General features: G+C 47.2%; 1 protein-coding gene across 7 annotated transcripts in view; it reads left to right on the top strand.

Moving 5' to 3' along the window:
* The window catches only part of rbfox3a (RNA binding fox-1 homolog 3a), an 867,097-nt gene that overhangs the window by 560,136 nt on the left and 281,080 nt on the right, over positions 1 to 25,881 (top strand). Inside the window, exon 1 of one of the 7 annotated variants that reach the window (XM_072442662.1) lies at positions 18,642 to 18,728. The exons of the other annotated variants lie outside the window; for them this stretch is intronic. Within the exon in view, the coding sequence (XP_072298763.1) occupies positions 18,711 to 18,728 (18 nt within the window). The 5' untranslated portion in view covers positions 18,642 to 18,710. Of the gene's footprint in view, positions 1 to 18,641; positions 18,729 to 25,881 lie in introns of those variants that run through there. 7 annotated transcript variants of the gene reach the window in all.

The raw sequence follows: 25,881 nt of genomic DNA, 5'->3' as shown, positions 1-25,881 counted from the left end.
ACGTATGAATAATGAGTGACATTGACGTGCGTTAAAGGGGCAGTGCCGTTGGTGGTGGAGTTTTCGGGCGTTTCAGACTTTCGAAGCGCATCAAAGTTTCATCGGGATTTTAGATCTTTTGGCGTTCGCTCGAGGCTCGACGAGGCATCGAGCGGAGCGTAAAGAACACGCCGATGATGTTTGCGAGCGTGTGGTAAAAAGTGTGTTGCAAGTTCATGCTCGGAGGATTGTAAGAGTAAGATGAGTACATTTACCTCAAACGAATATTAATCATGAGCAAGTGAAGTAGTGGTTCAAGAAATTACTCACATGAAGTAGAAGAACGATTAAGGGAAACTACTAATTAAGACAATGTAAAGTAAAGTCTATCCGATTGTTCTAATATAGTGTGTAGAATGTTACAGATTGTGGCGTTCTTTTAGGCTCCGTAATTAGCATTAGCATTAGCATCATTCAGCTCTTTAGCATGTTGTCAGTGACATCCACCTGCAGCTCGCTCTCCACTGCGTGATCGCTGAGTATTTATGGATTTTAGAGCGACTGAGGGAAAAGTCCACACAAAGAGAGAGAAGTGCGGCGGAAAAGGCCTTGAAGTAAACGGGCACAAAGGCGATTGAAGGGACAAAACATAACACAAAACAGGAGAGCTGGTAGCTGCCCGAAGCAGGAGTTTAAACAGCCGAAAAGTCTTCTCTGAAACACTGAAACCTTTCTCTACCGCTTCACTTTCCCCTGTTAGCATAAAATGTTCTTTACTTTACCGATCTCGAAGTCTCACTGTCGTTTAGCATTGCAAACAAACACGTCAAAGGTCAATGTTACTCCATTTAACTCCATCAAAATCATTCCAGATCCTCCAGAAACTCTGAATATTCACAGAAAAACACTCAGAGATCCATGTCCAGAGCGTGACCCTGTCGTAATGACCCGTTAGATGCATCTGGGGGTCACGTGACCGGGTTAAGGGAATGTGCTTTTGTCTTTTTTGCATGTCGCTAAGCCCCTCCCCCTCCTCTTGGGACCGGTCTGAGTGATGTCAGCGAGGTTATCTGCCCTTATCGGCCGTCCGCAGACGCCGGGGCCGCGAAATGGAGGCGAGGCGGCCATTGTGCAGGTTTATCGAACGCATCGGGCCAAAAGGTACGAGCGAGAGAGAAAATAAGCTCGGCGCGGCATCCTCTGCTCGCGCGCCGGGCTAGCTTCATGTCCTCTTTTAGCACGGCCATAAATCTCCTCCCCCCCTGGTCTTCCTCTAGGCTTCCTGTTAAAAGGCGGCTCTAACCTCGGCCTCCTTCGACGTCCCCGAAACCATCTGTAAACTTTATCTTCTAAACATATAAAACCGGCTGTCCAAATGATGGATTCCTAATTATTGCCCGTCTCAAATAAAGCAAACATTTTATCGCTAACCTCCAAACCGCGACTTTTTCGGCTCGACTCGTCCACGGTGAACGTCGTCTGCTGATTTTGTACGTTCATTTTAAGATATGTCCAGGTTTTACATTTGTTAATGACGAATGAAACGATTGCGCCTTGGGCTATTGTGGAATGACACATTTTAAATATTTTTTAACATTTTGGAGCGTTCTGAGCCCAATTTATGCATCAAAATAGAACGTAAAATGATGCCCAGCGACACGTTACATACGACACGTTTCACCGGCTCAAATAAGGTTGAAAATCTAAAACAGCGGCATAAACGTGGAGATAAAACACTTTGAGTTAGATTTAATGTCATGTTACATAAACTGAACTGAAATTACTTTACCGTATTGTCCGAAGTATAAGTCGCACCAGCCAAAAAATACATAATAGAGAAGAAAAAAACATATTAAAGTCACACTGGACCCCCGGCCAAAACTATGAAAAAAAGTGTGACTTATAGTCCGGAAAATACGGTAATTTTGATTCTGAAATTGCCACAATTAGGATTTTCAAAAGTATCAAAAATCGTAATAAAACCATCAAAACAAATATCCTATCAATATTTGAAATAATCACGAAAACAACAAAATCTGACTTTTCCTGTGTAGTTTTAGAATTGTCTTGATCTATATAAAAATTTTAAAATAAAATCTGGAGCGTCAAAATCAAAATCAACACGGGCCACAATAATTATTTTCCTAGTTCTCAAAATGAGACCAGAATATTCTCAATGATCTTTGACTAAATGTATTGATCCACAAAGGAAATGACTAGAAATGAATAACCAAAAAGATAAGTTGAGCAACAACAGTTAAAAGCTATGACTTTATACATTATTTGATTTACTTGAGTTCATGTAGAAGAATACAGTTTCAGTAGAAATATTCCCATTCATTTCCTTTCTCTTTTTTATTTATTTAATTTTTTTTTTAATTGAGAGAAAAACAAACCCCAAAACCGATCAAAACGTTTGTGTCAGTAAAGAAACAACAACAACAACAACAACAACAACAACAACAACAACAACAACAACAACAACAACAACAACAACAACAACAACAACAACAACAACAACGGCAGAGAGGAGGTAAAAAGAAAGAAAAAGAGAAAGTAAAAAAGAAAGAAAAAGAGAGAAAAAAATAAAGGAAAAAAATAAAGAAAGGAAAAAGAAAGGGGGAAAAAAGAAATGAAAAGAAGAAGAAAAAAAAGAAAGAAAATTTAAAGAAAGACAGAAAAAAATAAAAGAAAAAAAGAAAGAAAAAGACAAAACAACAAAGGTAAACAAAGAAACTAATAAAAAAATAAAAACAAAGTACAGACAGGGCAGCACCAGAGAACTAAGTGTATATTATTTGCGATGACTGTTTTCAGAATAACACATCCATCTTTCCTGTTTGGCTTCTACTTACATGAGACTTTCTTTCGTTCTATTTGTATTGAAGCCCGTCCTTTTCCTCCCTCGCTCTTTTGAAGCGTTGGAATGATTGTAGATTATTCGTCTCCGCGGCGCCGGTGTCAGACGACGCAGGTGAACGCCGCTCTCCCCCTTTGTTCTCGTGGAAGCGTTCGGGGCAGCGGCGCGCTAAGCTAAACGCCTCGCCCATATCTCCGCCGCCAAAAAACCCGGCCACCGCCTTCCGCATCCGCTTGGTCGGACCTCCAAGAATCGTCCCCCTCGAGCGGGTGCGCGCCTCTTCGGTTCCCGCTGCGACACAGGGGCGTGGCCTCGTGTCTTAGCAGCACGACGCTCGGGCTAATTATCGCACTACAGCCCTGGGCCTTCGCCTCCTCCTCCGACGTGTAAACAATGCATTATTAACACAACATACAGTCTCGGTATAGCTCCCTGTTAGCGATCTTCTGAGCCTCGGCCGCGCGCTCGGATTTATCGTTTCCGCGGCGATGTAGCAGATGGCCGATTTGCAGCATATAGAGTAATGTATGCCTACAAATGATAGTTAATGATGTCTTCCACGGCGAGGAAGCAAAGCATTAGCGTTTTCAAGGCTAAACGTGCGGCGGGTGCGAGGAGCGCGGCGCACTTTTGCCGGTTTAGCTTATTTAGATTTACGCTCGCTGTCACGGCAACGTCAACACATGACCGTGTCCCTTCATTAGTTAAGTCGCAGTGGAGGCAATTTAGTAAAAAGGGGGAAACGCGATGGTGAATCATCTGCCTTCATCGAGCCGTCTCTGCCGCCGATTCTCTCGCACCGACTGATGTGGTGTGCCACTTGACCACGCCTTCTTTTAGCCCTTAACCTTTTCACGCCGAGTACCATCTTTAAAATGTGTAAAACAGGACTATACCAAGTTTAAATGAGGAGTGATCGAGCGCTAGAAGAAGACAAAACCTCTCGTCATCGTCACAATCTTTTCACGTTTAAACCGTTTTACCGCCAAAACATCTGACGTGAGCCGCCCAAATGAGGAATCTATGATTTCTAAATATCGATACTTTCAACGCCGACAGTTCTGTTTGATGTATAGATACTGTTCTTAAAGAACTGACACTGCTTTAGTCATGAAGCTGCATCATAAGATTTACAAAAAACAATATTTGATCGAACAAACTATGCTTTTATCATTACCAGTTAACACGTAAAATATGACAAAATTCTTGTGTGAATTTAGTTTTGAATAATCCACCTTGATCACGTATAATGTGTTTATACAATTCTAAAAAATAAAACACTACAAATGGGAAATGATGAGATGTGTGTCATATATATTTGAAATGAGTATTGATATCGTTGGAATCGGATCAAAAGTGAAGAAGTTGGTATCGCCAGTCGCTCCTGGACACAAGACCGGGTCAGTGAGAACCGGGCGAGACATTTGACAGATTAACTTCTTATTTCTGATTTCATTGCAGCGCTGCGTTTTTGAACTGCAGCTTCTCACGATGTAACACACGGAAAGAACAAAAGAACATCTCACAAAGATCGTGTTCCTCTCGTGCTCAGTTCAATGGGATTGCTCTTGTCCCATCGTTAAACTCTCAAACTGGAGTCGCAGCAGCCAAAAAACGCATAATAGAGAATAAAAAAACATATATAAGTCGCACTGGAGTATACGCTTTGGGCTAAATGTATTTGATAAAATCCAAGACCAAGAACAGACATTTCATCTTGAAATGCAGTTTAAAATAATAACAGATGAGAGAACATGGTGAATAGGTGTACGTATGCTAACGCTAACACCTTCAGCTACATGAGGCACAGACAGAACTGTGGTAAGTGTCTGGTATGTTAACGTAACATATGAACAGTTATTCAGATAACTATAGCATAAAGAACATGCTAACAAGTTTACCAAAGCATCAGTTTTATCCCAAATCACTAAATCCATTGAATTCTTCTTCCTCTGTGTCACTTCTAAACAACTCCACAAACTCCAGAGGAAGAGGAAGTGCAGATTCTTCTTCTGCGTCGCTTAGAGCCTAGAGAGCCCTCTTGTGGTTGTCAGGGTGAAAATAACGAATAATATCACCATCATCATCATATAAGTCGGTCTGGAGTATCAGCCGCACCCCGGCCGCAAGTATGAAAAAAGGTCCGACTTATAGTCCGGAAAATACGGTAAATCGAGTCGTGGGTTCTGGAGGACCCAGCTTCCCGGGAATGGAACCCGACACCTTGTTGCTGTGGGGCGAGAGTGTTGTGTTTTTATGTCCCGCTCGCGCCCGGTGCAGAAACAGATTTACGCTCGGTTCTCAGCCCCGCAGCTCGTTCCCTTCACGCTGGAAACATTAGAAGATGATTTATCGTCTAATTGCACGTTAGTCTCCAGCTAACGACCTTTAAACTCGTTAATGGCCTATCATAATATTTGAGGAAAACCGAAACGGCGCGATTTGCTCTTAACGCGCGGGGTAATCAAAGCGGGAGGCGCGCGGTCGGCGGGAGTCCGGCCCGCGCCGCCGTCCACGGGCTAACATGCGCACGGCGGGATGTCCTCGTCTGCTAAATGAAGGCGGCGGGGCCCATAGGTGCACTCGCGTTATTGTTTAGCATAACGCGGGCATCTGAGCGGGGCGTTTATGGCAGCGGAGCGTCGGCGAGAGCAGGGGTCGGCGGCGGTGATGAGCAACGCGCCTCTGAGCCTGACGCATCCGAGAAGCATATGCCGCGCGGATACGGCAGCGACGGTGAAAACAGCGGAGGCATTTAGAGTTCGGGAGATTTATTTTGGGCTAATTACAGGAGTGTCAGGCGGCGGTGACGTCCCGCCGGCCGGATCCGAGCGAGGCGGAGTCACGCTACGCTTAAAGTTTCTAACGATTAACGCGGTGGAAGTGGTGAAAGTGTTCGGCGAACACGGAACTAAACAAATGTGCCTCGCCACCGGAATTGTCGGACCATGTCGGCCTCGGTGAAACTGAGAAAAACAGCATTTTACTTTTTTTTCCCCAAATTTGTGATTTTCGTTTTTTTGCAGAATGTGCTAGTTGAAGATATGGACCAGCCATTCGATGTACATTTAATGTGAAAATAATTGAACTAACGCTTATGTTAAAATGATAATAAAGGGGCAGGAACCTTGTGACCCTCCAAAAGTGACATCGTGCAGCTTTATTATTGTCTAATTCGACATTACAGGTAAAGTGTATTATTGATGCAAATTGTACATTATATTGTTTATTTTTTACTTTTGATTTAATTATGCTACTATTTTTGTTATAAAAAAGTTATTATTATTATTTTTTTTACAGTCTGGATTATGATTATCGAATCGCCACTGTTTTAATAATATTTTTGTTATAGTACTAACGAGTCACATGTTGATTAAGCCGTAAAAGCCGTAACATTTCTACAATAAGAACTATATTTATTTATGTTTATAAGTTAAATAAATCAAGTAGAAGAATTCTGTGATATTGTTGTCATTAAACAGCTCCTGATGTTCATGTTTACATCATGATTTAATTGTGTTTTTATTTGTTTGGTCCATTTAATTTGATTCTCACGGGGAAGTTTCTATTGGTTGCTCCTCTCTCCCTCTCTCTTTACCTCATTGTGTTTGCTTTTTACCTCCTCGCTCTCGCACTCTTTGCAGCTTTGTGTAGCTCTCTGTAGCTTTGTGTATTTTTGTGTAGCTCTGTGAATCTTTGTGTAGCTCTGTGTGTCTTTGTATAGCTCTGTGTAGCTCTGTGTATCTTTGTGTAGCTCTGTGTAGCTCTGTGTATCTTTCTGTAGCTCTGTGTAGCTTTGTGTAGCTCTGTGTATCTTTGTGTAGCTCTGTGTAGCTTTGTGTAGCTCTGTGTAGCTCTGTGTATCTTTGTGTAGCTCTGTGTATCTTTGTGTAGCTCTGTGTAGCTCTGTGTAGCTCTGTGTAGCTCTGTATAGCTCTGTGTCAGGTGCAGTTACTCGGCTCATACACCAAAGAAACGCTGCTGCCGCGGATCACGCCCGAGTCAAAATGGCACCGTAAAATAAGTGCTGAGTGCTGCATGGAAGTTCACTCCGCCTCCTTCCGTTTGGAAATAAAAGCCACTTCTGTCCAGTAAAGCACAGACGGCACAACATCGTCCTCGTCAGGAAATAGTTTCATGTTTATCTTTACGAGAGGAGAGAGAGTGCATTCTATGGGACGAGTTCGAGCCAAAACGCACAACTGATGAAGACGCTTTCGGTTTGAGAGATTCACTAGAGTTTTAATCATCTTTAAAACTAAAAAACTAAACTAAAACTAACATCTTTTTTTAGAGTCAGCAATTATTCAATCAATTAGTTAACAAGTCATTAACATTATTTGAATTGTACATTTAGACTTAAAATACAAAATGTTTGACGTGAACGGAGCTGAGTCATTATAATTAATTATATTTTTAATGTGTTGATTGTCATTTATTGTATTTTATTGCACTTGTCGGAACAGCACTTTTTAAAGTTTAAAGTGTGCTGCCGGAATAAACTTTGACATTTTACAAAGTTTGAAGACTTCTAGAGAGAGAATATTTATAAATGAAGTGTTTTATTGTACGTGTTTTAGAGTCTGCACAGGTACAAAAAAAAAAATACAATATCTGTTTATAGTCACGGTTAGTTGATTAATTGTTGCAGCTTCTATTTTGTTGGACTGATTTGAATTAATAGTGCTTTTCCTGTAAAGTAGTTTGTCTGGGATTCCGTCTTAATTCTACGTCTTAAGTACGTCTTTGTTTCATTATATTATTCCGACACTAGAGTGAACTCGGATCCACGATGTTAAGACTTGCTTCCGTTATGTGTTTGTTTTCATCTTTACATTGGAGCATCTTAAAACACTTTTATTCTCACAGCGCCTCCTTCTGTTCAAGTCGTGGGACATAAACTACATCTGGCGTTATTAAAAAAGTTCGAGTTAAGTCGCTCCTGATGCCGCTTCCTTTTAAAAAAAAGTAAAGCAAATCGCCGCGACCGCAGAACGTCTTTCCCTGTTAACCTTTTCCTAACGCAATTCTAATTTACACAAAAAAGCGCTAAAGCCGCGACAAAGATTGCTTCACAAATGGCGTCGAGCGTTCGGTGCGGCAGGATCTGTGGAGACTTTTCCGAACAAACATTTAATTTACCTTTAGTGCCGTAATGCGATAAAGTGAAGAGTAGGTGGTGCCGCGGCCTTCTTTAATGGTGATGGCGGGCTGTATAGAAATGTCAATAGCTGCCGGTGGAGCTGATGAGGGCTCATAAAGGCTCGGAGATGGCGAGAGGACTCCATAAAGACAAGTGTGTGATTAGAGCCCCGCAAGTCCGACTCCGGAAACGAGCGCGCACTGAGCGGACGGTCCAGGAAACGACACACGTTTAACGACAAACCAACTTTCGTTTCAAATATTTGTCTCGATGAATCTGTTGGTTTTGACTAAATCGAAGCAGGAAAGTTCAAATGGCGATAGTTACAGCGGATGTATCGTCAAAAACATACCAGGAGTTGTATTTCGCTTCAATCGCGCTCAATTTATGAATCCCGCTCACGCGGTCTTCTCAGAGCGCTCAGAAATAACTCTATTTCTGAGCGCTCTACTACTATTATTGTTATTTTGATCCCATAGCACATTTCAATTGTTTCTCTTTTGACATATTCATTGTTCTTTCTGTTTTATGTCGCACCAAATCACCAGTTCCTATGTTTGTGAATTTTGTTCATTGACGATGGTAATAAACCATTTCTGATTCAGATTTTACCTGGATTGTTGCGTCACAGTTAATAATCTAGATTTCTGCACAGTTTTAAAGTTGTTAAACCAACACTGACTTCTCTGGTCAAATTATGTTCACAACAAACTCGTTGATCAAGGGCTTCATTAATTAATTATTTGTTTCATTGTTCATTGCTCAAACACATAAATACCTGTTGTAGTTTGTATAAAATGCAGACAATAATAAAGTTTAAAATCGAATAAATGTCCTAAAGCCACACGGGTGCATAATATGTCCACATTACGGTTTTATTTAGGTAAATGTGTGTGTGAAAACGACTCAAAGATTGCCATTTGATCCAGAAGCTTCTGCAGTAACTGTAGCTGAGTATTACCCACCTCGGGCTCCCGAGTTGAGATGGACATCAAATATTAAGTCCTCGGATGGAGAGGCCAAGCATCAGCTGCGTGCGGACAAACGAGCAAACATTTTAGTCCGTGTGCCGAATCTGCCTGAACGCTTCGTCCTCATAATGGACGCTCGTCTCCAGGGAGCGTCTAGACTGGAGTTTCAACGTCCAAACGGTCAGAGAAAAGCCCCATGAACGAAACTGTCCATGGCTGCATCACAAGACTGTGGTGTTCTTGGTGGTGTTGGTGGTGGTGTTCTCAGTGGTGTTGGTGGTGGTAGTGATTGCGTTGGTGGATGATGCAAATGTGGTATAATTGACTCTGGGGAAATGAGCTGGCTAGATTCACATCTATGCTGGACCATGAGTGTCGCCCCCTGCAGGACACTCTGTCCGCTCTGGAGAGCAGCTTCAGTGAGAGACTGATCCACCCTCGATGTGCGAAGGAAAGGTTCCGTAGGTCTTTCCTTCCTGCTGCTGTCAGACTTTATAACAAAAACTGTTAGTACTGAACACTTGCAATACTGACCTAACCTAATACTGATGTGCAATTCCGTCATATGTGCAATTACTGTTGTGATTCATGTGCAATTACTGTGAAATTCATGTGCAATCTATGTGCTGTTGTGACACATATTCATGGGCAATTACTGTCGTGATCACATGCAATGGTGTTTATGTATTTATTTATTTGTCTATGGGAGTTTTTGTTTATAGGAGATCTTCTACTGAAAGTGTTTTTCAGACTTCCTATAAGTGATCTGTTCTTCTGTATCTACCTCTGTATCTTCCTGCGTTGCACCAATGAAATTTCCCCATGTGGGACAATAAAGGAATATCTTATCTTATCGTATCTTTCTTCTCAAACTTTCTGTCAGAGGCAGAATTCTGATCAAACATGTTCTCGTGCGTCACGTTTGTCTTTGGAGTGAAGCCGAACAGACTTTTATATTTGTCATTAGACTGTTGCAGCTTTTGGGTGTGTTTTGAAAAGTCATCACTCACCATTGACTCATGCAAGTCCTTCATCATAAACTATTAGCTCCAAATCAGTCGACGGGGCCCCTGAAGTCGGGGCACGGTTGTCCCCTGGAGGCGGGGCAGAGTTGGCCCCAGCAGCAGTGAGCGGTGGGTCATTCATGGGTGCGGATGACACATTTTTCTTTTGCCTTTTAACCTCTTTATCTCCCTCAGAGTGGCGCAGCCCTGAGTGGGCACAGCGGGGTCCGACACAAATCTGCATTATTCCAACTCGTTCCTTACAGTTGTTTTTGCATAAAAGCGCGCTCTAAAACAGGCTCCGGGCTACAGAGAACCTACTTTATCTCCACCGCTCACACGTCCTCATCACACGTCTGCTGCAGATTCTCCAAGAGCGGAATATCTCTTTTATTTAAAGCTCAGATTAATGCGGCTGTTTCGACTAGTACTAGAGTGGATTTATACGATTGTTTTAAGTGTTCTTCTAAGTGTTTCGGTTTCCTCCTTTTGAGCTTTGTACAGTGCATCATGTGTTCATTTGGAAGATATATATATTTTACAAATTGCATTCACGTGTCAAGTTCAAAAGCTAAAACAAAAGGCTTACTGTGCCATACTTTCACTAGCAAAATAAGAATGGAATAATAGTGTAAATATATTCTAATTGACCTCTAGATTATGAGGCTGCAGCCCACATTACATTACAGTACATTACATGCTTTACTGTGTTTTCCATCTGTCGGCTGCAGAATGGGCGGGGCACACTGGAGAGGGAAAGGGGGAGGAGGAGGCCGGCTATTCCTCCCAGATGCTAACAATAAGCTAGCTCAGCAATTTTCCAAAACATATCATCAATACACGAGCGCGGCGGTGCCGGCGCGGAGGCAATTGAGCGCCTTTTACTATTTATTATTTCACTTTGTTTCCCCCCCATTTATGCGTCCAACACGCGGCGTCCTGAGGGGAGGGGACAAGCCCTGAGGGGAGGGGACAAGCCCTGAGGGGAGGGGACAAGCGCTCGTTTGCCACGGCGAGCAGAGACGTCGGCGGTAATGAAGGCGCGCGTCGAGGTGGTGCAGGAACTCCGCCTGTAATTGCTACATAAATAGCGGCAGGAGGAGCGAGTGGAGGAAGAGCGACCGAAGGAGCGAGCGGAGGAGGAGGGGGAGCGAGCGGAGAATAAAGAGGAGCAAGCGTAGGAGGAGCGAGAGGAGGAGCGTGCGGAGGAGTGAGAGGAGGAGGAGCGAGCGGAGGAGGAGGAGGGGGAGCGAGCTGAGGAGCAGCGAGTGGAGGAGGAGGAGCGAGCGGAGGAGCCACTGTCATGTCAGATTTATCACCTGCTTCTCGTTTCGGCTCCACCAGGCGGGGTGTGAGCCAGCGTGAGGGCAGGGTGTGAGCCAGCGTGAGGGCGGGGTGTGAGTGAGGGCGGGGTGAGGGCGGGGTGTGAGTGACGGCGGGGTGTGAGCCAGCGTGAGGGCGGGGTGTGAGCCAGCGTGAGGGCGGGGTGTGAGTGAGGGCGGGGTGTGAGCCAGCGTGAGGGCGGGGTGTGAGCCAGCGTGAGAACGGGGTGTGAGCCAGCGTGAGGGCGGGGTGTGAGCCAGCGTGAGGGCGGGGTGTGAGCCAGCGTGAGGGCGGGGTGTGAGCCAGCGTGAGGGCGGGGTGTGAGTGAGGGCGGGGTGTGAGCCAGCGTGAGGGCGGGGTGTGAGTGACGGCGGGGTGTGAGCCAGCGTGAGGGCGGGGTGTGAGCCAGCGTGAGAACGGGGTGTGAGCCAGCGTGAGGGCGGGGTGTGAGCCAGCGTGAGGGCGGGGTGTGAGCCAGCGTGAGGGCGGGGTGTGAGCCAGCGTGAGGGCGGGGTGTGAGCCAGCGTGAGGGCGGGGTGTGAGCCAGCGTGAGGCGCAGACAGGAATTACAGGAGATTGGCCCGAAATGAGATAATAACTGGCAGCGTGAAATTGCAATATCTTTAGGTATTCTGAATTTTAAACGGCCTAAATTACACGGCGAGATGGGTTTGGGAGGTTTCTACGATGTTGTCACGCCGTCAAAAACGCCGTCAAAACCTCTGTCAAAAACTCCAAGTTTTATTGGTTTATACACTTTTCATTTTGGATGCAGAGGCTTCCATCTTCTTGTTCAGCTTCATGTCGGATCAGCTTCTCCATGTTTTTAAAGCTCGTACACTTTCACTGGTCCTCAAAATGACTTTAAAGGACACATATTATGCGTACCTCGACGTTTAAGACCTTCTCACACTGGTGCACATTGTTTTCCCTTCTCCTTCGCCCTGACAAAGTTGCATTTCGGGTAAATATTGTTCTTCTTCTGCATCCGACACCGTTCGTCGCTCTGACCGTCACCGTTTTCGCCGATCACTAGCCACGCCCACTGCAAACAGACTCGCTTCGCTCATAAGATTCAGCGGCGTCTTGTAGCCTTGAGACACAAATGACATAAAAGCGTAAAATATCTTAGATAAATTAGAATAACGACTGGCTTCGACTGGCTCAAATCTGTAGTACCGTATTTTCCAGAGTATAAGTCGCACCAGCCAAAAAATGCATAATAGAAAAAAAACATACCGCAACTGCATTTCATACTCCAGTGCAACTGTTTTTTCCTTCTCTATTATGCCTTTTTTAGCTGGTGCGACTTATACTTCGGTGCCACTTATAGTCCGGAAAATACGGTACTAATGATTTGAGTTCCACTGGAGTATGAAATGCGGTTGCAAGTGTGAAAATAACATCACATATAAGTCGCTCCGGAGTATAAGTATATATAAGTATAAATATAAATATAAGTCGCACCCCGGCCAAAACAATGAAAAAAGGTGCCACGTATAGTCCGAAAAATACGGTAACATAAAAGTAACACTTCTTCTGCTTCTACAGTTTTGAGGTTTGGTCATTCTAAGTCATCGTGCATTTAGCTAAAACGTGGATAACAAAAAGCAAACGGCGCCTCAGCTTGGCGTCGTCTCCCGGCCCGAGGTTGCGGGTCAGACTCCAGTTTCTCCCGAGTGAAACGCAAACGTCCTTGCCGTTTCGCGGGGGGGGGACCTCTGCCGGGCGTCCGATCGAAGATGACCAATCGTGTGGCAAGTCCCGCGGCAGATGTCTCCGCGGCGACGGCCTCTTTGGGAGATAAACAAGGGTCCGTGCGCAGAGGAAGTGCTCCACATCTCTCTTCTGCATGTCCGGCAATGGATTTACATTAGCAATCACGGAGCGGGTAACCGGCCCGCCGCTCCATCAATCTCCCACGGCGAATAAAAATTAAATGCACTTCTCGGGCGACTCGGATTAAGGATCACGCTTTTATCAAATACTGAAGTCTATTTGCAGTCGCGCTCATAAATAACACAGCGAGAGGGAAAAAGAGGGCCAAAAAATATGTGCAGCGGGCACGGGGTCTGGAGCTCGGGGGGCGCGAGGTCTGGAGCTCGGGGGGTGCGGGGTCTGGAGCTCAGGGTCTCGAGCTCGGGGGGCGCGGGGTCTGGAGTGGGGTCTGGAGCTCGGGGGGTGCGGGGTCTGGAGCTCGGGTCTCGAGCTCGGGGGGCGCGGGGTCTGGAGTGGGGTCTGGAGCTCGGGGGGCGCGGGGTCTGGAGCTCGGGGGGTGCTGGGTCTGGAGCTCGGGGTCTGGAGCTCAGGGGGTGCGAGGTCTGGAGTGGGGTCTGGAGCTCGGGGGGCGCGGGGTCTGGAGCTCGGGGGGCGCGGGGTCTGGAGCTCGGGTCTGGAGCTCGGGGGGCGCGGGGTCTGGAGCTCGGGGTCTGGAGCTCAGGGGGCCTGGGGTCTGGAGCTCGAGGTATGGAGCTTGTGGTCTGGAGCTCGGGGGGCGCGGGGTCTGGAGTGGGGTCTGGAGCTAGGGGGGCGCGGGGTCTGGAGCTCGGGGTCTGGAGCTTGTGGTCTGGAGCTCGGGGGGCGCGGGGTCTGGAGCTCGGGTCTCGAGCTCGGGGGGCGCGGGGTCTGGAGTGGGGTCTGGAGCTCGGGGGGCGCGGGGTCTGGAGCTCGGGGGGTGCTGGGTCTGGAGCTCGGGGTCTGGAGCTCAGGGGGTGCGAGGTCTGGAGTGGGGTCTGGAGCTCGGGGGGCGCGGGGTCTGGAGCTCGGGGTCTGGAGCTCTTGGTCTGAGCAAAGGCAGAAGGAGAGGAAGTGAGAGCTTAAAATATGGTTTGAGCCAAGATGGCCGTCGTCTGAAGTCAATGGGCCACGCTCGCTCGCGCGGGTCGCCAGATTAGACTTTAGCAGATTGGAACGGCCGCTCACGTACCATGTGACCGCTCTGACCAATCAGAGCTGCTGGAGCGGAGCCGGAGCTAAAGATTTAGAAGCAGTTTTTCAGAAAGCTTTGTAAAAGCTGCAGGTCCACGTGAGCCCGACACAGGGAGCTCTCTCTGGGACTCTCTTTGTCTGATTCAAAAGACAAGTACATTTTACTTAAATAAAAATATGAATTTATCCCTCCTTGATTTTAAAATTGATCATATCAGTGAAAAATGGAAACAAGACAAAGTTTTTCTTTAACCAATGGACCAATTTATCCAATGGAGATGTTTTTGTGTCTGGGCCGGGTCGTGTTTCATCCACTTCATCTGCATCTGTGGAAAGAGTTCTCAGTAACTTTGATGTTTATATTCTTAGAATTTTGAGACATCCATCCATCCATCCATCTTCTGCCGCTTTATCCGGGGCCGGGTCGCGGGGGCAGCAGTCTGAGCAGGGACTCCCAGACTTCCTTCTCCCCAGACACTTCCTCTAACTCCTCCGGGGGGATCCCGAGGCGTTCCCAGGCCAGCCGAGAGACATAGTCTCTCCAGCGTGTCCTGGGTCTTCCCCGGGGCCTCTTCCCGGTGGGACATGCCTGAAACACCTCCCGAGGGAGGCGCCCAGGAGGCATCCGGAACAGATGCCCGAGCCACCTCAGCTGGCTCCTCTCGACGTGGAGGAGCAGCGGCTCTACTCCGAGCTCCCCCCGTGTGGCCGAGCTCCTCACCTTATCTCTAAGGGAGCGCCCAGCCACCCGGCGGAGGAAACTCATTTCGACCGCTTGTATCCGCGATCTTGTTCTTTCGGTCACTACCCAAAGCTCATGACCATAGGTGAGGGTAGGAACGTAGACCGACCGGTAAATAGAGAGCTTTGCCTTTCGGCTCAGCTCCCTCTTTACCACAACGGTCCGATGCAGCGACTGCATCACTGCAGCCGCTGCACCGATCCGCCTGTCGATCTCACGCTCCATCCTTCCCTCACTCGTGAACAAGACCCCGAGATACTTGAACTCCTCCACTTGGGGCAAGGACACCCCACCCACCTGGAGAGGGCAAGCCACCTTTTTCCGGTCGAGAACCATGGCCTCGGATTTGGAGGTGCTGATTCTCATCCCAGCCGCTTCACACTCGGCTGCAAACCGTCCCAGTGCATGTTGCAGGTCCGGGTTTGATGGAGCCATCAGGACAACATCGTCTGCAAACAGCAGAGATGAGATCCTGTGGTCCCCAAACCGGACACCCTCCGACCCCTGACTGCGCCTAGAAATTCTGTCCATAAAAATTATGAACAGAACCGGTGACACAGGGCAGCCCTGGCGGAGTCCAACATGCACTGGGAACAGGTCTGACTTACTGCCGGCAATGCGAACACAGCTCCTGCTCCGGTCATACAGGGACCGGACAGCCCTGAGCAAAGGGCCCCGGACCCCGTACTCCCGGAGCACCCCCCAAAGGACACCCCGAGGGACACGGTCGAAAGCCTTCTCCAGATCCACAAAGCACATGTGGACTGGTTGGGCAAACTCCCATGAACCCTCGAGCACCCGATGGAGGGTATAGAGCTGGTCCAGTGTTCCACGACCGGGACGAAAACCACTCTGCTCCTCCTGAATCCGAGGTTCGACTATCGGTCGGATTCTCCTCTCCAGTACCTTGGAATAGACCTTACCCGGGAGGCTGAGGAGTGTGATCCCTCTGTAGTTGGAACACACCCTCCGGTCCCCCTTCTTGAACAGAGGGACCACCACCCCGGTCTGCCAGTCCAGAGGCACGGTCCCCGAACGCCACGCGATGTTGCAGAGACGTGTCAACCAAGACAGTCCTACAACATCCAGATACTTTAGGTACTCAGGGCGGATCTCATCCACCCCCGGAGCCCTGCCACCGAGGAGTTTGCGGACAACCTCAGTGACTTCAGCTTGGGTGATGGATGAGCCAGCCTCCGAGTCCCCGGTCTCTAGATAATTTTGAGACAGTTTTTGAGAATTCAAAATAAGGCTTTTTAGTCTTGGCTTCTGACTTTAAATGTATCAATAAACAATTATAATGCTGATTACGGTGTTGTAACTAATGCGCTGAAGTTTTTTGGGTTTTTTTATGTTTTTGTGACAGAACAAAAAAACTCCAGACAGAATCAAACCTTGGACCTTCTAATGAGGCAATCAGCACACTCTCCTCTCCTCTTGCTGAGCTGTTTCTTCTCTCCTCCCCTTCCCTCTCCTCCCCTCTCCTCTCCTCCCCTTCCCTCTCCTCCCCTCTCCTCTCCTCCCCTCTCCTCTCCTCCCCTCTCCTCTAATCTCCTTCCCTCTCCTCCCCTCTCCTCCCCTCTCCTCTCCTCCCCTCTCCTCCCCTCTCCTCTCCTCCCCTCTCCTCCCCTCTCCTCTCCTCCCCTCTCCTCTCCTCCCCTCTCCTCTAATCTCCTCCCCTCTCCTCCCCTCTCCTCTCCTCCCCTCTCCTCTCCTCCCCTCTCCTCTAATCTCCTCCCCTCTCCTCCCCTCTCCTCTCCTCTCCTCCCCTCTCCTCTCCTCCCCTCTCCTCCCCTCCCTCTCTCCTCTTTCCCCTCTATCGCTCCTCAGGTCATGCTGAATTTTGCCGAAGTGTCGGGTAGATCTCTGTCTGTTTGGCTCCTCACACACTCCTCCTGGCCCCCTCCGCCTTGACCTCCTTCTCCTGTTCCTCCTCCTCGGCCTCCTCCTCTGCTCTTGTATTTGCTGTAGTTCCCTCACTTCACCACCAGATGTAAATACATTCACCATATTATGCTTCCTGCTGTTGTTCAAAATGATACATAAAAAAGGGAATGAAACTAAATTATAATCATTATGATTTTTATAATAATAATAATATTTCATCCCTGTCATCATTCTAATCTTTTCATAAACCTTAGAAACAAATGAAAATCAGTGTCACTTTATAAGAACTTTACACACTTTATAAATGCACCTTCATTTGCCTTGATGATGATGATGATGAAGATACAGTGTGTTAAGCATGAAGCAGGGTTAGTTACTCCTTAATTAACTCCTAAATTACCGTTAGAAATGAGGCGTTCAATATAAAGTCTTTGTTTTGTATGAATGAAGTCTTTGTTCACGCTTTATTAAGTGTAGTAATAACAGAACAAGTGACACGGGCCTAAAGCTGCTCCGGCACGTTCGACCCGGGCTCTTAACATTGCACTGCAGCGTTCCCGGTCACCGCCCCCCGCCCGTCACCACCACACGCCCATCACCCGCCCGTCACCTCCACCCGCTCGTCACCGCCCCCCGCCCGTCACCTCCACCCGCCCGTCACCGCCCCCCCCCGCCCGTCACCTCCACCCGCTCGTCACTGCCACCCGCCCGTCACCGCCACCCGCCCGTCACCGCCACCCGCCCGTCACCGCCCCCCGCCCGTCACCTCCACCCGCCCGTCACCGCCCCCCCTGCCCGTCACCTCCACCCGCTCGTCACTGCCACCCGCCCGTCACCGCCACCCGCCCGTCACCGCCACCCGCCCGTCACCGCCCCCCGCCCGTCACCTCCACCCGCCCGTCACCACCCCCCGCCGCCACCTGCTCGTCACTGCCACCCGCCCGTCACCTCCACCCGCCCGTCACCACCCCCCGCCGCCACCTGCTCGTCACCTCCACCCGCCCCTCAACCATCAACCGCACTATTTGTTCCAGTGGTTTTGTTTCTCTCTCTCTCTCCAGCTCCAGCACATGTCTGTACTCTCTCTCGCTTCCTCCCTCACTCCCTCCCTCACTGCAGCCCCCTCCCTCTCTCTCTCCCCCTCCCTCACCCGTCCAGCCCGGGACATGCACAGTACCGTCTCTGCGCTCTGGCATCCCCCGGTCTCGCATCCTTCCAATTCCCACACACTCTCGAACCCACCGGGACGCGAAAAAGAAAAAACAAAGAGAAACTCCGGTGGCTCGAGGCTGCAAGTGTCAACTCCGCACTCTTTCTCCATCCTCCTGCTCTCCTCCTTTACTCCGTCCGTCTTTCCCTTCCCTTCTCACCGCCGCTGCTGCCGTTGTGCGCTGTGTGTGTGTGTGCGCGGTGCCGCTTGCTTCCCCTGAGCTCAGCCCCGTTTCGCGTTTCGCCAATAAGAAACTGCGAGTGTGTGGCGAGCGCCGGGGAGAGGCTGAAGAGGAGTGGAGAGAGGGAGCGAGCCTGATGAAGGGGTGAGCGAGCGAGCGAGCTGTAAGACGCTGTAGAGTGTGCGCTGTGGCGTGTGTGTGCGTGTGCCGTTACAACGCGCCAGAACAAGTGGACAAGTTACTCCCGAAAGAAGATCGCGTTTGGTTGCAAAAAAATATTGCTCTTTTCCTTCTTCCGTTCCCTCGCTTTTTTCCCCCGTCCGTCCCCCTTTTTTTCGACTTCCAGCAAGATCTTTTGGGGGAGATTCCGTTCTTTTTTTCCAGAAACAATCCAAGACTTGAGAAAGATTTCGAACGAGCGAGAATCCGAAGGGACTTTTCCTTGTGTCGTCGAGCCGCGTCTACGGAAACAGCTGTTCAACATGATGATGTACTTTTGGGTGAGTCACACACGTTTCTTACTTACTTACTTTCCCCCTCGTCTCCTTCCCTCGCTTCCCTCTGCAGTCCTTGGTCGATACGGCGGGTCTAACGCGGCGGGATCTCAACTCGTCCCCCCTCTCTTCGCCTTCGGTTGCTCGGCGAGAGCTCCACGGCTTCCCCACTTCTGCACGATGCCTTTTATTGATAGCCCTGTTGCTAGCCCGGGACGATTATTCACAGGGAGCCACTGTCGACTTGATTAATACCTTTATTAAACTCCAATTGACGCGGCGAAGTACCCGGCATGCGATGTGACGGAGATTAGAAACTTTCCGAGACGCCGGCTGGTGCAGGGGCACACATGCCGAGCGAGCGCCGGCTTTTCCACTCGCTTTTTTTTCTCCCATCCATATAAACTTCATTCGGGATTTTCAGCATCGCCGTCCACCGTGCAATTTTCCAACTTCGCAGCCAATCAAATTACCCGATACATATTTGAAGCGCCGTCTTCGCAGCCGCCCCTAATGCAGTTTGGAGCTGTGGCTATCGATCGGCAGCTTGGAGCGAGCGGACGGGGCGAGCGCAGCGGCGTTTGGGGTTTTCGCCGTGTGTTGTTTCTTTTCACGAGCCGAGCAGTTCGTTTGCGAGGCCCATTAAGACGGTTTTACATAGAATTGAATTGGAAGCAACGGAGACAAATGAAGTGAAAAGAATCGATCGGCCTTCGACTCGTCTGAGAGGGAAAGTGGGCGTTTTTTTTTTTTTTTATTTTTTTTTTTTAGGCCGGGATTCACTGAGGTTTGGGGTTTGACGGGGCGGCGTGAGTTTGTGTTGTTTACGGGCCCCCAGTTTGAAGTGGGACGGAGCCGCTTGGGGTTCGGCCCTGGAAACGAGGCTGAGACGGAGCGATTGGTCCCGAGGGGAAAACACCTCTCTAAGTTTTATAATTCGCAGCTGATTTATTTGCGTGTCACTGTTGACGACGTTGCGTTGTTGAAACTCAAGTTAATCGTTCTTAAGCACTGGAATAACAACACGTTTAGTTTAAACAATACCAGATTTTTCATACATTTGGATTAAACTTATAAAATGTAAAACCAAATATGTGATGAAAACCCCCCAGAAATGACCACATTTTAAACAACAGTGTGTTGCATTTGTGTGTGAGTTTGTTTCTTTTCAGATCGTCACAAAAACACTTTTATGAGTCATAAATATTATAAATAACTCTCTGGTGACAAGAAATTCAAAATGTGGCTGACGTCTTGGACCGTTACAGAGCTGCAGCTTACACTTTTCCTTCCACAATATGACTTTATCTGCCTTTTTCTAAACACTTTTTTTGCGATTACGATGTGTTTTGTTGCTCTTGTAGTAAAAGTCAGGTCACAGTAAAGTATTGTAGTATTATGTGTACTTAAACGGCTTGTGTAAATCAGATAAGTTGCAGTTTTGTTGAGAGTACGTCACAGGTGGACGCCGGGGGTCTAAACGGGACGGAGGGCGAGCGTGTGCGGAAGGAAGTGTAAAAGGAGGTGCAGAAGGAGGTGCGGAAGGAGGGGCCCGCAAAGCTAATCGTTACGAGCCTGGTTTTCCCGTGCGCTGCAGCTTTTCCATTATTCAGCAGCTCGAGACGTGGCAGTTTCACGTACAGTTAGAGACGAGATTTGACGTCATTTCTTTGGGTAAAGATTATCTGCAAAGCCTCAGTTTGAGCTCTACTTTCCTTTCACGCTCTCGCTCGTTTGTTTGCTTGTATGTAACACGTATGTAACATGTTTGTAACACGTATGTAACATGTTTGTAACACGTATGTAACATGTTTGTAGCACGCATGTAGCAGCAGTGACTCGGGCAGACACACTTTTGTTCCCCGTTGATTCCACGTTTGAACCCGTAATCTGCTTCCACTTCTCGGGCTTCAGGAAGTCGGCGTTTGTCCTCGTCGGGCGTTTTGTTTTGTGGTTATTTTACTTTTGTCAAACATACCTGAGCTCTTCTGTGCAATAGGGAATACTTCATGTTGAGTAATTATACTGCGCTCATGTGATTAGTGCTGAGTCGGTGCGGTTATGTGTGTATTTGTGGCGCTTTTCATAGATACATTTAGTGTCAACAAACTCATGTACCTCTGTCATGTACTAGATCATAGTAATAATAGCAGTAGTAGTAGTAGTGGTAGTAGTAGTAGTGGTAGTAGTAGTAGTAGTAGTAGTAGTAGTAATAATTATAGTCCACGTCTTGATCAGAAGTTTTTAACAAATAACGTTTAAAGAAGTTGAATGATTCATGTCACACTTTGTAATAAATATGTAATGACCTAAATATTCATGTAATGAAGTAACGACCTAAGTAGAAGACCTAGAGTAGAAAGTAAGTAGTTCATTTGGAATAAAGTATGTGTAGCTTTAACTCTTTATTTGAGATAATTTGGCCGTGGAAATGTGTTCAGTCAAAAATATCACTTAATAACAAACAGTTTATTAAGAATGACTCAGTAGTAACTATTTAATTAAGGGTTTAGTGTCAGGAGTTAACGAAGTCACAGATTTATATGTTGTATAACTTGATAAGTGTCTTTTGTAGTTGTCCCTGCAGGGGGCGGGACTAAGCCCAAGGGCTGATGGGACTTTTATCTTTTACTGTCGAGGAAACGGTTTATTCTGTTAAACAAATATATTGAATTGTAGTGATAATAACTTTATCTTAACTGGACTTAAGTCAGAATGAATCAAGAGTTTATTCAGAATGATTCAGGCTCCATGAGTCAGTGTCATTCTGTTCATTATGATTGAAGTCTTTGTTCATGTTTTACTAAATATTAAAAGTCTATTTATTATAAAAAAAAAGGTTGGATAAACGTTCTGTAGAATCACAGCCACAGGTCAAACCGCTCATGAAGAAAGCTTTGTATTGCAGATGAAAGATTATTTTTGTTTTGTGAATGTCTCCCCTCTGTCTCCCCCCGTCACTGCCTCCCTTGTGGGCCCTGCAGGTGGTAAGTGCGGTATACCTGGCCCCCCTGCCCGCCCTGGGACCCCCGCGCCGCACTCATTACAATATTTATTCACCCGACAGATGTTCTTATCCGGGGCAATTACCTTTGGCGCACACGTCCCGCTCGGCCCTGATGTAGATGGGTGTTTGGTGGCGGGCGTGGCGGGTATAGCACGGGGCCCTCGGGTGCTTCACGGGGCCCTCGGGCGCCTCACCCTCGTCCCGTGCCCTCCGTCTCAGAGTAGCGTTCCTTTCTTCAGTGAGTGTTTGGGCGTGTGGGAGGGGTCAGCCTTTCCCGTGACGATTAAATGTAAAACACACTTTATAGATTTACCGTTCTTTTAGATTTAAATATTAAACTATCCTCATTTGTTGTTTGCACACTTTTGTGTTCCCCACATTTTTTACATCTCACAGTTTTATAGGAGTATAGTTGTTTGTTCCTTGAGTGTTTTACTTATTTTTGTAAAGTTTCACTATGAGTTATTACTCCATCAATACTCTTCTCATTTTGACATTATTTGGTGTATTTATACTTGTATAAATGATAGTTTTACACTAATCGAGCAGGTATTTGTGGAGAAAACGTCAAAAAATCTGTAGAAAATGACAGTTTTAGAAGTTTATGCAGAATTACACAAAAGAAACAGCTTTTTTACTCTCTAAACATTAATTCAACAAAATAAAGTCTCTCTCATATATTTGTATTTGTCAAAATAAAAATAAAAAACAGTGACATTAGATGAGTTTTGGCCCAGTGTTTGCTGGGTAATTTCCTACTGTGATGTCATCAATTAAAAGTGAAGAGAAATTATAAACCTAAAAAATGTGCTTTTCTGGGATAAAATTATATAAAAAAAAAAAAGATCTGCATTTTAGCTCAATGAGTCATCCAGCCTGTAGGGGGCGCTTTGAGCTGTTTGGTGCTGATTCAAGTCCTGGTTTAGCGTCTCAGTAACTCCGCCCTCTAACCCTAATGTTGCCGGTTTGATTCCTGCTTCATAAAAGTATTAAAAGTCATGAAAAATAGTAATAAAACGAAATGAAACCTTCTAAAATGTCCAGCGTTTGTAGCATCAGACCAAAAGCAGATTCAGCGAGTGCAAAACGACATGTGTGAACCGCATTTACACATCGATTCTTTTATCTTCACACGTCAGAAGATACGTCGCCGTGTCACTCTGCAGCGGCGGCGTGTGCGGCGCCGTGGTTGGTGGCTTGTCGGCGGCACAGGAAGCAGTAGCATAAGTGCCGTTTCAGCAGCTTAGCGTCTATGTAAACCACGTTGCATTTCACATGAGGCTCGCGACGGCTTTCAACGCTTTGGCATTTTTGGATTTTGTAGCAATGTTTTTTTATTTTATTTAGTGAAGCAGGAACGTCCCGCTCGAGGGTCCCAAACGCAGGACCACCGCCACGTCGCCCATTTTACACGATTTTAACCGAATCACACTGACGACGTCGTTTAGTGGGAATAAACTTCACATGTTTCAGTTTTTAGCCTCATTTAAACTACCTCATGACTTTTTCTTACACATTTTAAGTTTTATGTGTAAAAAAGGTCAGAAATGAAGCGTTTGTGGCAATATGAATATGAAAAATGGATAAAGCAAGTTTAAATGTTTAATTTTATACATGTATTAGATATATATATATATATATATATATATATATATTTTGGATAAATTATTTAGCATTAGAGTACACTTCATCTTACTGGACATTCACATAAAAATTAACATTCTGCCTCGTATTTTCTAGTTAATACTTGAATAATCTTAATAGAAAATCCCCTTTGACGTGTAAATCTTTGAATAAAGAGGATAAAATGATAGAATAAGCATATTTATCCTCAGATTGGACAAAGCCGTAGTATAAATATTAACAACACTGTATAACATGTTTATTTGTAGCCGTATTTGCAGTGTTTGTTTCCTCATGACTTTACGCTGAATGCCCTCCGCTCGCGGCTCGCTCGTGACGCCCGCCGCAGATTCCGCACATTCCATACGTCGACTTGGGACGCCGACGCAGCTGAATCACGGTTATTTCTCCCTTGGGTGCAGGTCTTTGGTCCTATATCCCGGACGTATCCCTCCTCCTACAGCGGCGCTTTTAATGGGGCCGCTTCTCATCGCGACGCTCCATAAAACCGTCACCGTATTATTTTCGCCGCGCGGCCGCATCGGCGTTATTTATTTATTTGTGTGAGGAGAACGGTGGTGTAACGCCGCAGGACGCCGGGGGAGGAGGGCCCGCCGCTAATGCACGGCCCCTGGATGGTCCCTGGATGGTCCCTGGATGGTCCATGGATGGTCCCTGGATGGTCCATGGATGATCCCTGGATGGTCCATGGATGGTCCCTGGATGGTCCCTAGATGGTCCATGGATGGTCCCTGAATGGTCCATGGATGGTCCCTGGATGGTCCATGGATGGTCCCTGGATGGTCCCTGGATGGTCCCTAGATGGTCCCTGGATGGTCCATGGATGGTCCCTGGATGGTCCCTGGATGGTCCCTGGATGGTCCCTAGATGGTCCATGGATGGTCCCTGGATGGTCCATGGATGGTCCCTGGATGGTCCCTGGATGGTCCATGGATGGTCCCTGGATGGTCCATGGATGGTCCCTGGATGGTCCCTGGATGGTCCCTAGATGGTCCCTAGATGGTCCATGGATGGTCCCTGGATGGTCCCTGGATGGTCCCTGGATGGTCCCTAGATGGTCCATGGATGGTCCCTGGATGGTCCCTGGATGGTCCATGGATGGTCCCTGGATGGTCCCTGGATGGTCCCTAGATGGTCCATGGATGGTCCTCGGATGGTCCATGGATGGTCCCTGGATGGTCCCTAGATGGTCCATAGATGGTCCCTGGATGGTCCCTGGATGGGCCGTTAGCAAACGCAAAGAGCAGAAAGAGGACGGAATGTTCGGTCAAAATCACTTTCTGATCTGGTTCCTGGTTTAGATTGGTTTGTAAATGTGAAACGTGGTGAAGAAAAGTCGTGCTTTACATAGAAATATTATATAATCTCAGTGCGGACCTGTTCTGGACCTGGTTTGGACCTGGTTTGGACCTTGTTTGGACCTGGTTTGGACCTGGTTTGGACCTGGTTTGGACCTTGTTTGGACCTGGTTTAGATCTGGTTTATACTTTGTTTGGCCCTTGTTTGGACCTGGTTTGGACCTGGTTTAGACCTGGTTTAGACCTGGTTTAGACCTTGTTTGGACCTGGTTTGGACCTTGTTTGGACCTGGTTTGGACCCTGTTTGGACCTGGTTTGGACCTTGTTTGGACCTGCTGTAGATCTGGTTTATACTTTGTTTGGCCCTTGTTTGGACCTGGTTTGGACCTGGTTTAGACCTGGTTTAGATCTGGTTTAGACTTTGTTTGGACCTGGTTTGGACCTGGTTTGGACCTGGTTTAGACCTGGTTTAGACCTTGTTTGGACCTGGTTTGGACCTGGTTTGGACCTGGTTTGGACCTGGTTTAGACCTGGTTTGGACCTTGTTTGGACCTTGTTTGGGCCTGCTTTAAATCTGGTTTAGACCTTGTTTGGACCTGGTTTAGATCTGGTTTAGACTTTGTTTGGACCTGGTTTAGACCTGGTTTAGACCTGTTCTGGACCTGTTTCGACCCTGTTTAGTCACACACAGACACATGGGACCAAAACTAAGACTAAACCTGAACTCCAGCAGAACTAAACCAGGTCTAAACTTAAGATTGCGTTCACAGTTGTTCTTGTTCGGTCCTTTGCCTGATTCGTTTGGTTGTCATGTCGACTGTTCTAGTCCTGGTTAAATCCTGTCCGAGTTCAGGTTTAGCTCCGTGTTTAGTTTTTGTCCCAATTTTGATCAATTTTGGTTGAAAGTTCAAGTGTGAATGCATCTGAAACCAAGTCCAAACCGGGACGAGACGGACTAACCCATGACAAGTACGACACACTTGGTTTAAATCTGGCTTAGCTGCAGTTTAGACCAGATTTAATCCTGCTTTGGTCCTGGTTCAGTCCTGGTTCTGTCCTGTTCTGTCCTGTTCTGTCCTGGTTCTGTCCTGGTTCTGTCCTGTTCTGTCCTGTTCTGTCCTGGTTCTGTCCTGTTCTGTCCTGTTCTGTCCTGTTCTGTCCTGGTTCTGTCCTGGTTCGGTCCTGGTTCTGTCCTGGTTCGGTCCTGGTT

This window comes from Eucyclogobius newberryi, unplaced genomic scaffold (genome assembly GCF_026437365.1).
Source record: "Eucyclogobius newberryi isolate DKJ021-1_F unplaced genomic scaffold, fEucNew1.0.hap1 SCAF_13, whole genome shotgun sequence".
Taxonomy (NCBI): Eukaryota; Metazoa; Chordata; class Actinopteri; order Gobiiformes; family Gobiidae; genus Eucyclogobius; species Eucyclogobius newberryi.
This window is presented reverse-complemented; position numbering and strand designations above follow the sequence as displayed.